The 16,497-nt window shown below is 36.2% G+C and overlaps 1 protein-coding gene across 15 annotated transcripts in view; it reads left to right on the forward strand.

Annotated features, from left to right (window-relative positions):
* The window catches only part of LOC139118772 (diacylglycerol kinase zeta-like), a 182,828-nt gene that overhangs the window by 141,013 nt on the left and 25,318 nt on the right, over window positions 1–16,497 (forward strand). For 5 of the 15 annotated variants that reach the window (XM_070682227.1, XM_070682277.1, XM_070682308.1 and 2 more), the window contains exons 3-9: window positions 813–926; window positions 3,060–3,134; window positions 6,435–6,491; window positions 9,346–9,486; window positions 9,853–9,975; window positions 12,036–12,197; window positions 15,792–15,874. In XM_070682227.1, the coding sequence (XP_070538328.1) occupies window positions 813–926; window positions 3,060–3,134; window positions 6,435–6,491; window positions 9,346–9,486; window positions 9,853–9,975; window positions 12,036–12,197; window positions 15,792–15,874 (755 nt within the window). The remainder of the gene's footprint in view (window positions 1–812; window positions 927–3,059; window positions 3,135–6,434; window positions 6,492–9,345; window positions 9,487–9,852; window positions 9,976–12,035; window positions 12,198–15,791; window positions 15,875–16,497) is intronic. The other 10 variants (XM_070682291.1, XM_070682251.1, XM_070682317.1 and 7 more) reach the window with 2 other exon arrangements.

A 16,497-nucleotide genomic window follows, 5' to 3' on the forward strand; every position in this document is an offset into this window, starting at 1 on the left:
GGACAGAAAATTTCGATTGAACTCGTGGAAAGTGAGTCCAGTTTTCCTCAGTTCTTTTGGTCTGTCATTGATCACCTGGCCCAGATCAATAGATTTAATTTTGTACATGCCAATTTCTGGTGAACAGAACCGCTGTAAGCATTTTCAGTCTTCAATAATAAACTTACACTTGCAGCAGGCAATTGTGCCCTATTTTTTTTATCGACTGCTTTCACAAGAATTCTGACGTAAAAGTGTGCTATAAAAACATGACTGATTCATGAAATCTGTCTCAATCTGTCAATATGTCAATCATTTATATTGTAAAGAAAGGATATTACTTTTCATTGAGTTAAACATTTTTTAATTAAACTTCGTTCTTCAGTGATGGAATAAAATGGAAAGAATTGTTGATGAAACTGAAAACGAATTGGATTTTCCAAGTTTGATTTGCATAAATGTGAATTGCAATGGTCTTCTGCTCTTGGCAGCAGGGATATTAGTTTCTGCACCTGATAACATCAGAGCTGTAAATCAACTTGAAAATCATGTGACAGTCATGTGATCAAGTTTTTCACCATCATGTATCACTTTTCATATAAATATATCTCTGCAAGTGGAGCGTGAATAACTTAGCCAATCAGTTGTCAATTTTTAACCATGTGACTTTTTTAGCTGATTGGCTATTTGTCATGTGACTGTTGACATGATAACTGTAAATTACGTTGAAAGTAATGTTCCCATTTGTTTACTACAGCAATAATATGTCCGCCAATCAAATGTTGCAGTTTAGTCATGTGACTTACTTTACATCACTCTCTTCCATCCAATAGGAAAACGCTCTTCCAGGTGACCATATATGGTCAGACACCAATGCGTCTGGTGATTTTTGTTATGTTGGGGAGCAAGATTGTTTGGTAAGTGAACTCAAGGTAATACATGGCCAAGTAAGTTTTCATCAAATTATTAGTCGTTTCTTGTCGTCTGTGAATTTGGTTTTTCGTTTCTCATCTGTTGTGTCAAAATTTTGCGTTTCACAATAAAGTTAACCAGCCATAGTGTCTATGTCTTGTTACTGTACGACTTGAAAAAATGTGATGCTGGAGATTGGTGCTTATGCTCCGTACTGTTTTGCTAGCTGTGGGAGGCGAACATGCAATATCTGTAACTTCTGATAATATTTTCTTTGTTGTTGTTCTTGAAAGCAAGTACGTTTTCTTCTTCTCGCCAAAGTATAGAAATACACAGAATCATTTTTGTAAACACAATGTTTCATATATACGATATTTTTGGTAAGTTTTTTGATAATTTTGGACTAAATGGGTATAACGTTTAATTGGCTACTGCTTATTTGTCAAAATTTTTGCAAAAAATAGAAAAATATTGACTGGGGTATATTTTATAAAAAGTGACCAAAAAAAATTTGGCGCTCAAAGGGTTAAAGTTCATTTGCCACCAATGTCAATGCAAATTGTACACATACTGTACAGGCTGTGCTTTTATTAAGGTAGTATGTGCCTCGAAGGTGAAAAACTTAAACTTTTGCTCAAACTTTCCTACATTAAACTTTCAACCATTCAACTGACCATTCTCTTACCAAATCAAGAATAAAAATCAGGGGGTCACCGTGCAAATTTTGAAACTAGCGGAACAAATTACCAAAAATTTTGCGATATTTGAAATTCAAAATGGCGGCCACCCCTGTGTTAACTCTATGGAGAAATATAAAATTTTTATTTTCGAAAAACTGATTAAGTGAAAAGTTTTCTTATATCAAGAGCTTTAAAATGAACCCCCAACAAGTTGTAGATCAGAAAAGAATTGTAAAAGTTTGAGAGTCTGAATATCTGTCCCCGATGCGCGATCTACCTTAAATGTTGCGCATTTCAGCATGATATTTTGGAGAAGAGCCAGAATGAGTACTGGAGAACTACAACAAAAGAAACCATAAATACATCAAAGTTACAGCTAATCGTGTAATAAAACATGGGTGAAAAGCCTGCAGTCAAATACAAACTAACCAATTTCACTTCATTTCAAGCTGCGACGTGTCATCCAATTTTACCAGATTAATGAAATCTGATGAATTTTACAAAGTAATTCCAAATCAATTATAGGAATGACTTTTCTGGCAGGGTAGCCCAGGGTATCATTATGAACAACCTATCTTCAGAATTTTTAAATTATCTCTTGTTCTGCGACATATCTGTTGATCTTAAATCTTTCTTTACTTTTAAAATTTCCCAAAGAAAGAACTAGTTGGAGTCACGGTGGCTAGCAAAGCAGCTGAGAACTTCACAAGCACTCTGATTAATAAGCGTATTAATATTTTATCGTCAAATTCGCACCGCCAAACTGTAGTGTATGCGGTACATAAGCCGATGGGATGATTGTATCAATGTCTAGCATAATACGCATGGCTTGCCTGTACAAGTATTTCACTGTAGTGTATGCGTTAACAGCTGCACTCTGCTGTTTTACGACTCCGTTTTCTGTCGAATGTTATGTGCTTGAGATTTTACATCTGAAAACCAAAGCGTTTAGTAAAGGCACGTCAGGTCCTCATTGCTGGCGTTGACCACATGTGTGGAATCGTTGCATCAGATTTCTGTAATGATGATATTTGGATAAAATATTTCACTCAAAGAGGCAGGTCAATAATAATTGTAGTAAAAATGAAAATATCCAAAAATGTCAGAAAATGTGGAAAAATCACAATGTTGAAGAATAAGGCATAGATTTGGGTTTTTCACTGAATTTTCCATTGAATTAAATATGTACTGAAAATCTTGCAAGATAAAATGATCAAATAGCTATGGTGATAGTGAAGAAACTGCCTAAAAGAGTTGAAAGTTTCAGTTCTAACAGTTACTGCTGCAAATTCTATTTTGAATTATTTGCATCAAGTGATCATAAGCTTATGTTAAAATGCAATATGAAAGTTTTAGATTTTCAAATCATTGTAAAATTGGAATGATGACTTATTTTTGTCATTTTGAATTGAGTATCACTGTGAGCTGAAACAGTTTTGTTAAGTTACCATAATAACAATATTTCTGTATCTTTTGTCTCTGCTTCAGAAAAATGGTCCACGGAAAAAATGTACCGCATGCAGAATTATTGTACATACAGCATGCATGGGTCAACTTGAGAGAGTAAGTTTACACCTTATGTGCGTCAAAATTGTCACTGTAAATTTTACCCTTTCACCACAATGGTTTGGCCCAAACTCATTGTTATTAATAGTGAGTATGGACCTGTTTACAAAAATTGGGGGTGAACAGGTTAAAGTTGTCCTGCTGATGATTTCTGGGGCAGTATTGGTAGTGCAGTTCTGCTTTGGTTTAAGCAATAGCGCCAATCACGATGGTACCGTAGATTTGTTACTAAATCCTCTTTCTCCCAAGTTGTGGTTATTTCTGTTGTTTGTTTATGGAGCCTGGTAGAAAGAGGGCTAATATACCATCGTGTTTACAACATACATGTAACATTATGTACTGAAATTTAAAGCCCCAATAGCTGTGAATTGTATGCATTATTTTCATGATTTTATTTTCAAACCACAGTTGGTTTGTGCAAATGTGCTAATTGAAGGACTTGGATAGAAGTATCACTGCTCGTTGATTTGGACCATGCCTAAGTGTTTTAACGGGTTAAATAATAAACGGGTGCCGCACTCATAACATGGCCCCTCCCCCAAGAAAAGTATAAAAAAGCAGTATTTCCTGTACATACATGTTGTGACCATAAAAGGAACAAGCATGATGCCATTTACTTGAATGCACAGCACACGGTGGTCAACATTTTGTTGTAGTAATCTTTATTTTCTTTGTCACAAGATTCATTTTTGAAAATGGCGGGGAATCTAAAATGATGTTAAAACCTTTGAATTTACATGCCACTTCCGACACTTATGACAGTGTTATACATTTATTCAGTCTTTAATGGGTCTTAATCAAAAAGAACTCTTAGAAAACGGGGGATATTTTGAGATCAGTTTATTGCACATTTGCAGCTATTGGGGCTTTAAACAATTGTTAATGGCTAGTTTAAGCCTTTCACCCCCAGTTCCCTGTGTACAGGTCCAACTTTACCATAGAAAACAATGGATTTGGGACAAACCATGGTGGTGAAAGGGTTAATACCTGTGTTCATCACAGCGGCTTATGAAGGAGGCCCTTTCTATCTGATTTATATTGTTTTTGTGAAAACATAACTAAGTAAAAACAAATTACAAGACTAATGTAAACAACAAATATGAGCAAATATTTTTTTTCTGTTTTAGTACTACAACTCAATGACATCAGTATGACTCATATTTTAGCATGTTGTTACATTATCATGAGTGTCTCAATTCTTGAAGAATTTGATATTAATTAAATTAATTAAGAACACTGACAACATAAGGAATAACAAAATTTGTTGTACAGTAATAATATTGTCATATATTAATAGTGCAAAAGATATATCATCGACAGGTACGGTATATGCCATACATACCCGATTGAATCAGTGTTTAAAAATGCAACAAACACTGGGTACAGCATCATTCGAAATGTAATATGCATGACAACAATATAAAATTGTCGTAATTGTCATATGGTGATAGCAAGGGCCGCTCCACATATTTAATGAATGTCGACAGTGCTTCCTCTGCTGAACAATACATTAATTTTGTATAATGGTACAGTGCCATTGAAAGAACTTTTCATCAGGAAATGAGTTTTTGAAACAAAGGTTTTCCTGGATATCACCTGGGGCATGCAGGTCGTACACCTACTCTGATGTAAACAAAGGGACAAATTAATGACAAAAATGACAGACAAACCGATGATAATTCTAGGTAGACAAAAAAATGGATGACTCATCAAAGCCATCAAATGTGAAGTGAAAGCCATCCAGCCATAACACTACTAGGGTAGATAATCACAAATGGATCGCTTCTACTGTGAGCAATTTTCCAAAACAAATTTGGCCAGTACTTACTTGTTCCAGTTTTCACAAATTACATTTCGGAGAAAACTTTTACTGAGTAAATTGTATTTTTTTTCAAAGAAAACATGTTGAGCAAGAAATATGTATGAATTACACGGAAATGGGCTTTTGGAGTGGTGCTCGTCTCTGGTAATGTTACTGGCTCTAGTGAACCGTAGAAAAACTATTCCCAAATGACTTCAGCATTTCCTCCTGTGCAATATATTGTCACCGTACCTGTCAGACAACCTCCCACTGTCAATATACTTGCATTAAACCAATAGTCTTGGTGACCCAATTTTAACATACACACTTTTCATCTTGACTTCATATGGGCAAGGAATAAAAGAGGTTATCAAAAACAGTCACCAGTAGTTCCACCTAATATAGAACTGAAATGAGCTGAAAAACTAAAGACATGATAGATTGATACTCCCAATTGCCATGAGATTATGTTAAAAAACTTGTTTTGGTCCCAGCTGCTTTGCCATAAGAGCTATGCACAACTCTTAAGCCTAAGAATTGTTGACAGTCAGACACCCTATTCAAGGAAACAGTTTACGCATATACTTGAGGTGTTTGTCATTGCTACACAGGGCTACATGGAACACATACAGATGCAGGCGCCGTGTGATCAGTAGTGATGATTCATGGATTCAAACACTTGAAATACAAACTAAAAAAGGTTTTATTCGGGGCTTCTGGCCAGGTATTATCACTCCAATCCTGACATTTGCAAATTTCTAGGTTGAATTCATGAAAACACTGTGTCCCCTCATTCTTTACTTACACCCTTTTTCTCATTTATGCATAAACGTTTGCTCAAAATTCCCTCAAGGAAACTTTAACCCTTTGAGCGCCAAGTCAATTTTTGTCGCCCCCCATAAAATCTTCCCCAGTCAATTTTTTGCAGATTGTTGCCAAAATTTTGATAAAAAAATGTAGCCAATGAAATGTAATGTCCACTTGGTCTAAAATGAAAAAAAAAATTACAGAAAAATTAATAAAAAATTTGTTAAATGTTGCACTAAAATTTTGGAGGGAAAAAAATTACAGCACTCAAAGGGTTAAACCATTTCCTTTCATGATCAAGGATACAAATCAGGGGCCACTGCACAAAATTTGGTTCTAGAGAAACAAATTATTTAAGATTTACGGACACTTGAAATTTGAAATGGTGGCTGTACCTTGTGTTAATGGTGGGAACAGTACCTTTGTTAACACAGGGAAAAAAATTTCAATGATCACAAAAAAATCTTTTGAAAATTCCATTTAATGAACCAACACAAGTGGTAGACCAGAAACGTATTGTGAAAACTGGAGCGTCTGAATGTCTGTCCCAAGGGCGCATTACTGTTTTGAGCTGTTTATGAGACCTATAACTTGTTCACATACCGGTATGCTGGGATGTATCAGCTTATTGTGATTGTCCGAGGATGAAATTTTGATTGATGGTTATCTTCTTATATGGTCTATTCCAGATTAATTTTAAGTGCAAACCAACATTCCGCGAAGCTGGAATTCGCAATTACAGGGAGGTAGGTATTCCTAACCCGTATCTCATATAATTGGGGTTTTTACAACAACAATACAAAACAAAACAAAACAAAACAAAACCATATCACAAGATTTTTAAAATTTCAGCTGCCATTTGCAACTGGTTGGACAATTTGTTTCTATCTATAAACAAATGCATGGAGTGCAGGTATATATATCCCGATATCTAATGATGTGCAATGTTGCTGTGAAGTTTCCACCTGTCATTTTGGTACAGGATGATCACCCCCCTGAACATTTCCCTTTCAAATTTTATCCACTGGTTGGGGCCAGGGACAGAGTGGGGTAAATATCCAGGGGGTGACTGACCTAGAACTATCAAATCATTTCTAAATACTTCCCATCACTGATGCAGACTTCTGCAGTCATGTAATATCGCATGAAGTTATACTCTGACCAGTTTGACAAAAATTAATCATTTAAAAACCAACTAGCTGTATCTTTTTGCATTTAAATTACAAAAAAAAATACCATCCAATCTTCGGAGAGATGTTTTTGATTCCTGTTGTGAAGCCATATTGTCTTTGGGAATGTCATTATGTCACTCTTTGGCAATGGATGTGGGCAATTATTCAGACTTTGTGTATTCGCTTGTATTTTACTTGCAAGTCCTATTATTTAGTTGTTGGAAATCTTGAGTTGTGTATCATCACCAATGTTTGAAAAATGTTTTGTGGTCACTGTTCATTTGTACAAATTAATCGTACAAATTAATTGATTGTAATCAGTGCAAAAAGATACAGCGAATGGGGATTTAAAGTGAATACACAAAGTCTGAATAATTGACCACATCCATTGCCAAGGAGTGACATAAGACATTCCCAAAGAGAATATGGCTTCACAACAGGAATCAAAAACATCCCTCCGAAGATTGAATGGTATTTTATTTTAGTTGCAACTTCACTGTATCAACTAAAGTTTCTGTTCTGCTCCCCAAACATGTTGAGATACACAGTATTCAGCTTGTCAGGTCCTCCTGTATCATGTGTAGACTGCGTTATTATTTTGAATTTAAGTCCAAACTAAAATTCAAATGTAAACAGCAAAGGTGCATTTTGCACAGTGACAATGTGCTCACAAGATAAATATTGTGTTTTCAACATGCATATGCTTTGGGAAGTGGGACAGAACTTACATTTGATATACAAAATAAGAAAGTCAAAAAATCAAAAGTTACATATTCTATCCTTAGAGGCAACATACAATTGTGTAGATGTCTCATAATGTTTCAAATACTAATTAGGTTCAAAGGTTTGCCAATGGTTACTAAGAAACAACTACTCACCCATCAGCATCACATTTAGTAATATTACAATTTCCATGGTTTCCTAGCAATGATCATAGAGAGAAAAACGTCCAGTAATAGCCAATTATTGAAAAAGTGCGATGTAATTTACTCAGTGTTTGATCAAAACAAACCCTTGTGACTATTGCCATTTTAATTGTTCCAGCATATTGCTTTCTTATGTTGGCGAATGATTGAAAAATTTTTGTAATTATTTAATTGTAACACACAAAATGTTATATTAAACTTAAGTCAGTACAACCTTTAATTTTTCATTTTATTCACAATATTTGCAACGACAAATTCATGCTTCATTCTGCTGTAAATTTTAAGCATATGGGATTACAAGACAAATATGAAAGTTACTAGAATTTGCTAAATATGATTTGTAGACCATGGTACTGAGGAAAATTACAACTTTCCTGTTGTCCTGAAATATTTTCCACAATATCTGCGCTGGATTTTTATATAACAGCAGAAATTTTCACCAAATGATAAAATGTCAACACTTTGTGCTACATTGATAAAATATGTATGACTGAGCTGCTCGTCAGGATCTGATATTTGCAGAGTGACTCAGAATCTGTGATCTTTAGTATGAAACAGAATAGTTAAAGTCTCCTTCAGCAAATAATTTGTAAGTAATATTAGCTTTTCACTGTCATGGTGCTATTACCGTAGACCATGAAAAAATGTAGCTAGTCCATAAACGTTTGTATAGTGAGCAGAACTATATTAATTTTTATTTCATTTTACATAATTTCGTGTGACCTTATTTTATGAGATATCCTGGTAAACTATAAAAATACTTTACTTCCCCTGGGCCCTGAAAATTAAAAAATCTATAGCAAAAAATTAAATATAAAGTTGCAAATGTTCAAAAAAAGATTATCCATTTTATGGGACCCGTTGATGACGCAAGTAAATTTTTTTGCTTTGTTGGTAGTTTTCTTAATGTCGTAGTACTTTACCCGTACACCCCAATTCACAATAAACGGATCCAATTGATAGGTTCATTTAACCATTGATAACAAGGGTTTGGGTCAAACCATTTAGGTGAAGGGGTTAAAAGAAAAATCTGACACACTGAGTGCTGCCAATCATGCTGCTACAAAAGATAGGTCGTGCCAATCTGAAATTTTCAGTTCAAGTCAGTTCACATTAAAATATATTCAAAGAAATAAATACACCTTTCCTAAATATGTGCATGAAGTTGAGGTCAAAATAAATATGAGACCAGATGGAACTTAAATATGATAATCAGCTTTATTTCACATTACATCATGTTGCCAACCTAAACAAAAATTCGTAAGACCAATCAGAGATACTGTAGCATGTAGCAACCTTCATTATGAAAGAAGCGATTTTATTGGTTTAAATGTCACCCATGTTGGTTTGCCTCCTTTTGACATTCGAAGTTTGTTTGCAGCTTGAACCTTAAATTTACAAGAAAAAAAAATGCAGTATTCCAGAATCTAGACGTTTTGATGACTTAAAACGTAACATATGCTAGGTTGCTGTTTTCTGAACATTTTATTTTCTGCTTGCAGCAACAGACCATCGTCCGGCATCACTGGGTACACAGACGACGGCAAGAGGGCAAATGCAAACAGTGCAGCAAGTCTTTCCCACAGAAACTTTTTAATACAAAAGAAATCATAGCTATCAGCTGTTCCTGGTGCAAAGTTGCTGTAAGTTGACTCCAAGTTTTAACTCAAGCTCATAGTTTGCAAACTCCGTCAGAATTTAAAGAGTAGCTGTGTCCACAAGTGTTACATTCTAAGTGAGATTTTTTGGCCTGATGGAACGAAAAATGAAAAGCAGCCCATATGTAAGCATACTTACCTTCCTACAAAGTGTCAATTGAATATTTATGAGTCTACCATATGTTTAGACTGACAGACCTGTCGCGTGAGAGCGCCCTCGAGTGATGGATCTGTCAGTCTACCATATGTTGTGTTCAAAATTTGGAGATCGCAACAAACAGTGCATAAGATTGTACAATTTCTGCATTTCGCAAGTGTAATGATGACAGCCATGTTTGTTTTCTTTTTCAGTATCACAATAAAGTTTCTTGTTTCATGATGCAACAAATCGAAGAGCCCTGTACCATGGGTATTCATGCAGGTGTTATAGTTCCTCCATCTTGGATCATTAGGTTACCCAAACAAAAGCTACAGGTAAGGGCCCTTGAACATGGATAGGATATGTATATAGATGAGTCTTATACCATATAGACAGTAGCTACTGTTGTACAAAGATGTGTCTGTACCACAGACGGTAGCTACTGTCTATATTTATAGACAATATACTTATTGCGTTTGTTTGTTATGGGACAGAGCCAATCTTTTTACGCTTTCCGTCGTGGATTGTTGATACAATGTCGTACTATGTCAGGAATATTTTCTAAGTTGTTGGGTTCGGTAAATTTGTATCGCTCTTGAGTGAACTTCTATGCTCGCTGAAGCTGAAATTGCAGCAAATGATTGATTTATTTGAGAAAATTTACAATGTAGTACACTCTCCTAGTTAAAGTCGTTAGGTTAATACATCCTGTATGTAGGAGAGTACATTGTGTACACTAGAATATGGAATGATTGAAAATGAGGTACCCATTGGTTATTGCATAGATGATGAGGTCTGATTAATTCAAGAAGTGTGCTTCCCAAGCCAATTTGGTATGCCACCTGCTCAAGAATGTTCTCTTTGATCTTAAAAAATACAATATGAGGGGGTGACAAATCAGGTTTTTTGACAGACAATATTGAAACTTCAGTCCCAGATTTAGCCATGAACTTAGAAAGTTAATAAAAGCAGCAAGAAATCAACCACAAAGGAAATAAACCCAGATTCGGAAACCCTGGAAGTTTTTCACGATGCAAAATCACAAACAGTCCTGGCATGATTTAAATATGAATTATATTGTTTGTGCATGTAAAAGACTCAGAGATAAGGCAGAGGAAAATCTACTGAGTTTGTAATGCTGTTTTACGACTTCCCTGCTTTAAAAAGTCCTGTTTGTTATCATGAAATACTATTATCTGGTATGTCTACAGTGTGGGTATATCTCATGTTGAACCCAGCTTAGGGTATAGTTTTGGAAGATGAGATAAATGGATAAAAATCCAGTGAATTATGGGTCGATTTAATGACATTTCTGCTCTAATAATTCTTCCACGATCATAAAATGCATTAATCCGGTTTTGTTATCGAAGTATATATCTGCAACAGCTGTGTGTTCTATAAGTGAACATACCTGCAAAGGTGGAGGACGATTTTCAAATGTGAGATTGCCCTATTTGTCCGACTGTTTTGTATAATGGAAAATGTAGTTGTTTGATCACTGGTCAATTTATCTTGCAGAGCAATCTTGATCACCTGATAAGTTGATTTGAATAATTGTTTTACCGGCTGTCTACCATGTGTCTATATCGAGTAACATAATAGCTATTTGGTCTGTGCACCATTTCCATGATCGTGGCATGACTGTGCGTGGAGGGTCTGTGGTATGACGTTGCATCGTGGTGTTTCTGTTCATGTTATACAAGTTGAGTCGTATGGTTGAACCTGTTCATACCCATTCACTGTGAACAGGTCCACAATTACTGCAAATAACAATTGATTTGGGTCAAACTACAGTGGTGAAAGGGTTCCGTTACTTATCACTCAACTGAACAGTAGGATGCTGTTGATTCATATTCTAAGTACAGAAAACAGAAACCAAAAATGCAACTGAAATACTTCTCCTCAAAACAAGTTCACTATGTCGTACAAACGGACGCCCTGACTCATTTGTGTCACTATCAGGAGATGTGAAATCATTTTACATACAGAGAGATCATTGCAATCTGTGGGAGAATGAAAAAAGTTAACTGGTTAAACTTAAAGGAAGTGCCAATTTCACACTTTTTATTAGTCTTTGTGTCCAGTAAACAGTCACATGGTTAACAGTGGTTTGTGTTGAACCGTTGCAATACAAGAATGAGACACACTGAGGAGTTACCAACACTCTCAGGTATAATTATCGTCTGGACAGTAACAAAGCTTCAACGTAAACCTCTGTAAATGACTGCGAAAATGAAAATGTCACATCCACATCCAAGGGCCTCTAGAAGCAGTTCCAATTGCGAGACCATTTCATGGGACCCTTTAATGTACCGGTAGAGGTGTATGTTTGTACACTGCAGAAACTTGAAAAGACAAGGTTCATGTATCACCCGAAAACTTCTATGCCTTGCAGGGGTCTTTCAAAGCAGGATCACAGAGGAAAAAGAAGCGACCGTCATTCAAAAGACGATCAATCAAGGAAAGCAAACAGAAACCTTTCATAATCAAACCAATACCCTCTGGACAGATGAAACCTATTCTAGTATTTATTAATCCCAAAAGTGGTGGCAACCAAGTGAGTATGCTGTGACCTTTTACTGACCTTTCTCAAGACCTTTTATTGACCTTTCTCGTGACCTTTTATTGACCTTTATTGTGACCTTTTGGGATGAGTCATATCGTTTCATCTTCATACAACAAATTCTTGTCTGAAATACAGGGTTCTCAAAAATTTTTGAAGTAGGCGGAAAATTTAGAAAAGTAGGCGGTTAGCTTCTGTGTGCAACCAAATTCTCTGGGGGCGGGATATTAAGTATTTTTTTAATTTGAAGACATTTCTGAGCAATTTTATGCATTCTTATACAGTGTGGTGCATGAGAGGTTATTCCAACATACACACATGGGAGGGTTTCAGGGAGGGGGTCCCCTGAATGTGCAAGAAATTTTTAAAATTTGAAGACATTTTGGAGTAATAGCCTTGTTCACGGTTACAGGTTTGTTACTAAATATAGCTGTACGCGCGCGACATCGGACACGCAGCTTGAAATGCGGACAAATTTTATCAATGTTGCATGCGTGGCTGTTTTTGCAGCTTGTACTCTGAGTCGTGAATATGTTTTTTAGTATTCACTGTTACACTAGCAGTCGCCCACTGAGATGTATTTTCGTCGTTCTTGCATGCGTAATTTTCAAAAGCGTAATCTAAAAATGCGGACAAATATTTATTTTTGCATATTAATGAGAGAACAGTGACGTAAACTGTGAACGGCCCTATTGCATGCATTGTTGTACTCTATGAAAGACTTTCAGCATAAGAGTGTTAAGGTGTTAAGGATTTTTTAAATTTGAAGACGTTCTTGAGTAATTTATGCATTCTTATACAGTGTATAAAGGCTATTTTAACATGCACACATGTGAAGGGTTTCAGGGAGGGGGTGTGCAGGAAATTTTTAAATCTTAAGACATTTTTGAGTAACTTCATGCATTCTTGTACATGAAAAACCATTTCAGCATACAGAATAATCATTATCTCAATCAATTACAACATGTTTTCGTGGGATAGTTCAGTTCAGAAAAATTAATTTGATATCAATCAGGCCTGTCATTAGGATAACTGCATTCAGTTGGCAAGGATAATAGCAAAATTTCACCAGACTGTTGTGTAGAATTATATTTAGCTCATGACTGGAAAAAAGAACATTTTGAAATACATCTTAGATAGGGGTTTTCACAACCCAGAAAACTATCCGCTAGAATACTGACCAGTCTGGCTGTACAAAGTTTTTTACTGATTTAAATAAACTTGACTGAAGATGCAGTAAAATCAAACAGTTTATTCATGCAATTCAATGAATTATAGGAACACAATTTTCAGTGATTTCAATTCACTGTACTATTAAATTTCACAATAAAACGAATCCGCGAGCTGATTATTGATTTTTTGGTGATGTTGAATATAATTAAAAGAAAGAGAGCTAAATTTCAGTGTTCATGTTTGATAAAATCCGAAACTATACGAACACCAACCTGTACTACACCCACCGTCCGGAGGGACGGTGCTACACCGTATGTGTACAAAGCACCGGCAGTCGATTGTAATACAGTACACACAACGCGATATCGGTCGACATGAAATTTGACACGGTAATAGACGTAGCGTTTCAAAGGTACGGAAAGTGAGACCAAGTAATTTTTTGTTTATTTAGATTTGATCTAAAACCTCCCAAAACCAACAGACAAAGTCTACTCTTACACAGAAAATCAAAGTTTTCAAGCGTCGACTTTCTCTTCCGCGATGCACACAACCACGGCCCCTCCACAAAACGCGATGTCGATCGACTTGAGTTGAATATTGACATTGTGATCGACCATGGATGGATTGACATGGCGTTTCAAAAGTATGAAAAATGAGACTCAGTAACTTTTGGTCGCTTTAGATTTGATCAAAAACCTACCAAACCCATCAGACAATGCCCTACTCTTACGCAGAAAACCAAAGCTCTCAAGCGTCGACTTTCTCTTCCGCGTTTGAGCGAACAAAAGTCGGCTTCATTCGGAAATGGTCGGCTATTCGCTGGCAATACGTACTTCTATGTTAGTCCACTGTTTGGCTATACCGATGTGAACGTCGGAATAATTCGGGCTGTGATCGGGAAAGCAGGGTTGACCTCGAGAGCGATTCCCAGTATAGTACAACACGTTCGCTGATCGCGGTACTACAGTGCATGATAGCAACAAGTTCACCGCGTATATAGCCACACCGGCACTTCTGAAATATTACTTCCGGCTTGCAAGACCACCAAAAAATCAAATATTATTATCAAAACCAGAATTTTGGGGCTAGAGCGAAACAGTGCTGAAAAGTAGCCGGCCAAAATACGGAAGTAGCCGGTCAATTTGGCCGGCATCCGGCTAAAAATGAACACGCTGCTGAAATACAGCAGGTTGGTTTAACCAAAATGTTCAAAATGATTGGTTGTTAAAGAAGCTTACAACGGATGGCAAAATGTTTGAGATAGCAAAGTTCATAAGTCCTTATTGATATCCTGCCCAATGTTCCTATGTACCATAGAGAACAGCAAGATGGTTTACAATGTGTCCTGCTTGCATAGTGTGCTATGTTACTGCAATCTCTCTGCACTTCCCAGCTTGGCAATGCTTGTAACCACAAGTTCATATTAAAGCAAAAAACAGTGGTGTCTTCTCTGTCATATTGAGAGAGCAATAGCCATATAACAATTTGTCTGCATAATACTTTATAGTGTGAAATATGGTAAAATAGGGGCGAACTGTGTTCGGAGCATTTGCCGTGGAAATTTTCACTGTAACAAGAGATATACAGTGTAATAAAATAGGGGGGAAGAAGGATAGATGTATTTCTGGTCATCATTTACTTCACAAAACTTGTGTGTCATGCCTGATTTCCTTTGCAGGTGTGTTCAACACAATCGCTGCATCGCATTGCCAAACAAATGGCTGCGACTTAGCTGTATTGATTCACGATGTCTTGAGTCATTAAAAGTGATTGATATGATGTCAGTGATTTCCAAAGTCACATGTTTGAGCTCCAAGTATTGGCACAATTGTATATGCTGCGCCCACTATGTTGGGAACAAGGCATGAAGCCAGTCTTCAGCTTGGCCGACTTGCATGGATATGCCTCTTTTGATGACAGAGCTGTAAAATTTGTCCATCACAAAGCTGTTATTGACAATATTTCTACCTCAGGTCGTATATACCATACCAGTATATTGGTGGCGCAAATACAGTGATCTGATTGGTTGGGAAGTGAAAATGTTCATGATATAGCATGGTTGGCGCATGCATGATCTCTAGGCAAAAGCAAAAATCCTTTTTTGACATTCCCACTAGAATATCAACATACTGTTATGGTATAATAGAAACACACCACCTCAGCAACGGGAGTACAATTTGGTTTTGACCACTTCACTTCATATATGCACTTGCTATACCTTGTGCATATACCGGTATGTTGTGAAGTGGTCAAAATCTTGTGGCATACCATCACTGAGTGCGGTGTATTGCTTAACTATGCCATGTATGTGTGCTGGTAGCCTATGACTAGCTCGTAGCCTACGAGTGAAAGTGTAAATTTCTGTAGCATGGTAAATGTGGACAAAGTCAAGTTTTCGTTTGATTTTCTTTTCAGGGTGCTAGGCTTATGTCCAAATTTGAGTGGTTGTTAAATCCAAGACAAGTCTTTGATCTTTCACAAGGAGGACCCAAGGAAGGGTAAGAATATTCCCATCACTATGGTCACAAACTTCAAGAAAGTGAAATCTTTTCAAAGTAACTTACGTTTCAAGACAAAGTTGTAAACTTTTGCTCAAAGTTTTCTTGAGGAATTGTAATCGATTCTCTTTTATTATCAAAAATTAAAATCATGGAAAGTGTTGGATTACAGAAATAAATACCAGATTTACCTATATTTGAAATTCAAAATGTCTAATTCACTCTGTGATAATTCTGTTGGAAAAAAATTCAAATTTTCACTTTTTACAAAAAAAAAAGACATTGAAAAGTTCATTTTCTCTGCAAATTTTAAAATGAGTATGCACAAATAGCAGACCACAAAAGTATTACAAAAATTTGAGATGTCTAATATTTGTCTCAAAGGTACATATCACAGTAGATTAATCTTTCATACAGGGTTGGCTCATGCGATGAAAAAATATCCCATTGGAATCCTATAGACAAAAGGTCTACAGGAATCCAACGAGATTCACTCGGACATTGGCATTATTTGCATTGCGGTTTGAGTATATTCCTATATGCATCCATTATCTCACAGGTAATGCTATAGAAAAGTTTTCAGATCCATAGTTATCGAATAGGATTCCAAAAGAATATTTTTG

The sequence above is a fragment of the Ptychodera flava genome, chromosome 2 (genome assembly GCF_041260155.1).
Source record: "Ptychodera flava strain L36383 chromosome 2, AS_Pfla_20210202, whole genome shotgun sequence".
Lineage (NCBI taxonomy): Eukaryota > Metazoa > Hemichordata > Enteropneusta > Ptychoderidae > Ptychodera > Ptychodera flava.